Source organism: Macrobrachium rosenbergii, chromosome 6, assembly GCF_040412425.1.
Source record: "Macrobrachium rosenbergii isolate ZJJX-2024 chromosome 6, ASM4041242v1, whole genome shotgun sequence".
Lineage (NCBI taxonomy): Eukaryota > Metazoa > Arthropoda > Malacostraca > Decapoda > Palaemonidae > Macrobrachium > Macrobrachium rosenbergii.
In genome coordinates this window covers 23,529,148-23,534,147 of record NC_089746.1, presented here as the reverse complement: position 1 = coordinate 23,534,147, position 5,000 = coordinate 23,529,148, and the positions used below count along the sequence as shown (strand labels likewise).

The window sequence follows — 5,000 nt, the reverse complement described above, 5'->3', positions numbered from 1 at the left end:
TTCCCTCGTTCAGATAGTTTCAGAATTATTTCATTATTGTGGCCTTTTGTAGATACAGTTGTCAGTACTATATTTAATGTTCAAATTTCCAGAACATCTGAATGTTATCTCCGATAATCTGTTTGAACTCCATAAGTCAGTGATGATATGTAAACTGATACTACTCATGATATTTGTAATACCTTCTGTGATTGTTGTCAAAACCCCAAAAGCTTTTGTATAAGAAAAGCATAAGCCTTTGTTATCCAAAATAAATGTTAAATGCTATCTGCAAGAGATTTCCCGATTTTTTAAATCCGAAAACTTCAATTCCGTGGTAGTCGTCATTGCTGCAGCTGCTCCTTTGTCTGTCTAGCGGTATTCATTCGTAATAGGTTTTTTTAGTGCCCTGCATCCTTTATTTTTTTGCAAATGCCTTCCTTCAGACTTTCTCTTATCCTGCTCGGTTATATTCAGATAATGCATCTCATTCAATGTCTAGTTCCTTCCCATCTCAAACTCCATGCACGGTCATTTCGGTCAATAAATTGTAAAGTCCAGTACCTTCCAAAAACGTCTAAGAACTTGAAAGTGCAAATCCTCATTTGTGTCTGTATTTTAAAGTATGAATGTAACTAGCAGAATCTCTAAAACGAACGCAGGGGTTAAAGCACGTATTCTTAATTTTTATTTGTTGCAAGTTTGAAAAAAGACACTTTTCTTTTCCTAACCACTTTGGAAGCTCAAATGAGACCTTCTTTAGAAGTCTACCAGGCAAAAAATCAGCTTGAAGTCTATGTAACTGAAAGCCTTTTTCACCAACAAAGTAGAGACAAAAAGTGAGGCTCTTGACTGCCTGATATGCTTATTTATGAGATTCAGCAATAAGGGTACCTTCACGTTGCATGTGCTACTTTCATAACCAAATTATTTAGATATATTGGGGTGTTTCCAATTTTGTAAAGAGATTTAGATTTATTGGGGTGTATCCATTTTTGTTCAAAGTATTTGCCCCATATTTAGAAAACCATATAAATAAGCCAGATTACCTGTCTTTGTTATCTCTCTAAAATAGATGTTCATTAATTTTTCTCTAAAGCTTTATTATATCTTGTTCCTATCGTTTTCCCTACAGAATAATGTGCATATGGTTTCACATTTTAATGTGCAAGTCAAGCAACAAAGGATGTGATCGGTCCCTCGTGATTAAGCAACCGTGTTCTCTTCGTCGTTACCTAAACATCGTAAACTAGCACAGCTAAAGAGATACGTTTTTCATCATGTAAGTAGAGATGTTCATAATTACTTTTGTTTTTTTCTTTATTGGCGATATAAAAGCACATTTGTCAGTTCTTGCCTCCTTTTCTATAACCTAGTTGCCAGCAAGCTATGCATGACACTATTGCAACAATTTTTGTACTCAAAAGCCAATACAACATCCAGCCATGGTATGCATCGACTGGGAACAGGACATTTTTAAATTATTCGTCTTAGTGAAGGTTGAGTACCACTATTTCAGATGACTGTTGTCTTTTATCAACATCATCATCATTATCATGATTTATTTTTCTCCCATCGACCCTCATTCGGGTCAGGGGATGGTGAAAGGCATGCAAAATGAAACTTACCACTGATCTTCCTGTAGTCGAGGCTCAGTTTCTCATAGGTATCCTTAGCGGATTCAAGTTCGTGAGTGACCTTGTTGTACTCTGCAACACGAATCTTGAGGTCCTTGCTAGTCTGTTCGTACAGCATGCTGAGTTCTTCATACTTGACAACCAGGCTCTTGTATTCGCGGTCGACGATTTCAAGCTTGGACTTTGTCTCACGGAAGTTGGTGTTAGCCTGAGAGAATTGTTTGAAATAAGTACCGAAGGGCAATCGAAAGTCCATTCACTGTCCATCGAAGGCATATCAAAACTAAGGAGTAAAGAATGTCCTCAAACTTTCTTTATATACGAGTGCAGACTTGATTTAGTATAATTACCCCATACTACAACCTATTCAATGAAATAAGAGCAACACCCAGAAATTTCTCTTAAAAAGGATCAGTTTTCAATTACAGCAAAAAAACATTGATTCCCCATCGGAAAACCCACCATAAAACACTTCCCAATGCCCTAACACTTTTGAAACAATTATCTTATTGTATAAAAACTAAGCCGAGTGATGTGAATACCCAGGTGCAACATCACTTGTCATAGCTCACCTTCTCGAGATCCAAAATCATGATTTCAATTTCCTGTGACAGACGGCTCTTCTGCTTCTCAATAGAGGTGATCTTCTGGGTCAAGCTGGTGCAGTGTTCCTCGAGCTCAGTGATCCTCACTATCATCTTCTTCCTGTAAGGGAGTCACTGGCGGTTAGGGAGGTTTTGAGGTGGCTCAAGATGCTATTGTTGAGGGTCATAATGAACGTCACAGAAGCTTAAGATGGCATACAAAAACATTCACGTTCTGACTAATACAAACGACAAAATGACCCTTCTTGCGTAATGTTTGTAATGTGTTTTAGTTTAACAATGCACAATTCTTAACTTTTCAAGGGCCCCAGCCCCCTTCGTCAGAAAAATTAAAGTGAAACATGATCTTCAGGCACCTTATTAATCGATAAGGCCCAAATATGAAGGAGCTTAGGTTGTTTTTATTAACAGTAATGATGGTCCTGACTAATAGACACGGAGTATTTGGGAACATATGAATTTTTTAATAGTAACAGAGTGCTCCAGAATTAACGAGAAATGTAACAACGCATTATGAGGTAGTTTTTTTTTACCGTGATTTAAACAGAACATTTGATATGACTCATCAATACCATTTCAACCTGCTGTTGATATGTGATCTAACTGGCATGACAAGTAACAACGAATATCTGTCAAAAGGATATTAGATTTGTTTTGCCATCGTTTGTTTCTAAAGGAAACAAAATGAAAGTGATAAACTGATGCTCAGAGTTCTTCTGCTGACAAATAAAATTAAATAATCAAATAATTATTTCTTAGCAACAAGTTTAACACTACATTTGAGGTTATGATATTGGTGTCATTCCGAAGATGTTTCATAGTATTCTTTTATTTCGTGGTCAAGAAAAAAAGAAAATACAATACATATGTTATATATGTGTGTGCGTGGGCACGCGTGTGTATGCATGAGCGTGAATGTGTGCAATCATATGTCTTTGTGTCCGTGCAAGCGACAGCCCTAGTTACTGTCATGACGAAACAGCGACATAACTGAAGAGGCAGTGTCAGCCAGGAGAAAAAAAAATGCGTGGACGTACTTAATCTCTTCGACTTCCTCAATGCGGATACGACTCTCCTGTTCGTATTTGCTCTTGTACTGAAGGACCAGGGAAGCCTCGCTGCTCAGCTTGCGCTCGATGTCGATGCGAAGTTCACACTCCTCGTCGTAGGACCTCTTCAGGGCTGTCAGTTCAGTGTGCAGGGCGCTGATCTCGACCTCCAACTTGCGACGGCGCTGTAGGATATCAGTTCAAATGAGACTCTCTCTTTGGGAATGGTTACAGCTAACAAAGGGAAATGCCAAAGATAGGTTGCAAGAATCTTTTAGGACCAAGTCGATGGGCCTCCATTGCTTTCAGAGCAAGCGTGATGTACGTGAGGTTGAATTCAATTAGTTTCAATTATCACATTGGTTTCTTATCTAGCAAAACGTCGTCGACATGAAATGACAATCTTTTGGCTTGATTTTAATTAACTTATAAAAAGGGTACTCTTTTAATGTCTTTCTTTTGATATGGCAAGACCCCAGTGACGACAACTAAGTTTTTTTGGGGTCGTTTTAATTGACGTAAGGATGGGATACATACATATTTACATGAAACATACTGGTCACATTCACGCAGTTTATGGAAAGACAACGTCGAAACATAACGGGACGAAATTCTCTCCCCTTACATGACTTCGATGTTCACAGTGGGAAAGGAGAAATCAATGTCATTTTTTATTCTGACTTTCTGAATGATCTTAGTACAAATCGGATTAAAAAAATTTCAGGAAATCGTGAGTTAAATGGTCATTTTATGGCCGCTGTATCTCCACGAAGAGTGGATATTCTTTTGTTGTCTTTAATATCTAGTAAGACGTCAGTAAAATCCAATGAATTTATCATGGAGGTGAGAGTTCTCTATTGCTTCTGTATCTAATGAGACGCCAGGGGCATGAACTGCTCTGGTTTTTATATCTAATAAGGCATCAGTGACATCAAATGAGTTTGGAGTCATTTTAATGAGCCATTTTTTATATCTAACTACTCGAATAAGAATCTCTTGGGAGCTATTTTTATGAACATAGGGATGGGACAGTCTTCTAATGATTTTCCTATCAATCATTGCATCAGTGGTACCAAATTAGGCGTTATTTTGATTACCAAAGGGATGGGACAGTCTTTTATTGCTACTTCATATAGCGAGATGTCAGTGGCTTCAAGTGAATATCATTTTGAAATATTTTAATTTGCATAGTGATGAACCTTCTGAAACCTTTTCAATAACCAAAGGAATGGGAAGGTTTCCTCTGTACTCATTTTTATCTATCTATTTACTTATCTGTTTCCTTACCGCTTCTTCCTGTTCGAACTTCCTTCTGTATTCCTCAAGGCTTGAAGAGCCAGACTTCAGAGTGAAACTGAGTTCCTCGACCCTGATCTTCATGTCCTGGACTGTCTTGCTGAGTTCTACATTTTCCTGTCATAAATAAAGTTTTTATTAATAAATATTCACGAAAGCTGACAACCATTTCAGAATATGCTACTACAAACATGCTTTGAATGTTACTGTTATAATTTAGGTAATCACATTTTTAAAATGCATTGTAAACACGTTACTGGCATTTAATAAGGTAAATATCCAGTGGGCATTTTGTTCCCTCTCCTGGTGCTTAAATTTGGTTGAGAATCAGATAGAGAATTCCTTTTTATATAGTAATAATACTTTCCTGTTTTATGTAGGCATTGCAACAAAGTTCTTTTTATCAATATCATTACATTATCATTCCGAAAAAT

General features: G+C 37.2%; 2 protein-coding genes across 3 annotated transcripts in view; one reads left to right on the top strand and one right to left on the bottom strand.

The window, feature by feature from the left end:
• The window catches only part of LOC136839316 (paramyosin, long form-like), a 127,421-nt gene that overhangs the window by 51,779 nt on the left and 70,642 nt on the right, over positions 1-5,000 (bottom strand). For both annotated transcript variants that reach the window (XM_067105190.1, XM_067105189.1), the window contains exons 6-9: positions 4,558-4,683; positions 3,259-3,455; positions 2,189-2,321; positions 1,608-1,824 (exon numbers count right to left, since the gene is read on the bottom strand). In XM_067105190.1, the coding sequence (XP_066961291.1) occupies positions 1,608-1,824; positions 2,189-2,321; positions 3,259-3,455; positions 4,558-4,683 (673 nt within the window). The remainder of the gene's footprint in view (positions 1-1,607; positions 1,825-2,188; positions 2,322-3,258; positions 3,456-4,557; positions 4,684-5,000) is intronic.
• Arpc1 (Actin-related protein 2/3 complex, subunit 1A) overlaps positions 1,115-5,000 on the top strand; it is a 150,374-nt gene continuing 146,488 nt past the window's right edge. Inside the window, exon 1 of the mRNA XM_067105197.1 lies at positions 1,115-1,261. The gene's annotated coding sequence lies outside the window, so the exon portion shown is untranslated. The remainder of the gene's footprint in view (positions 1,262-5,000) is intronic.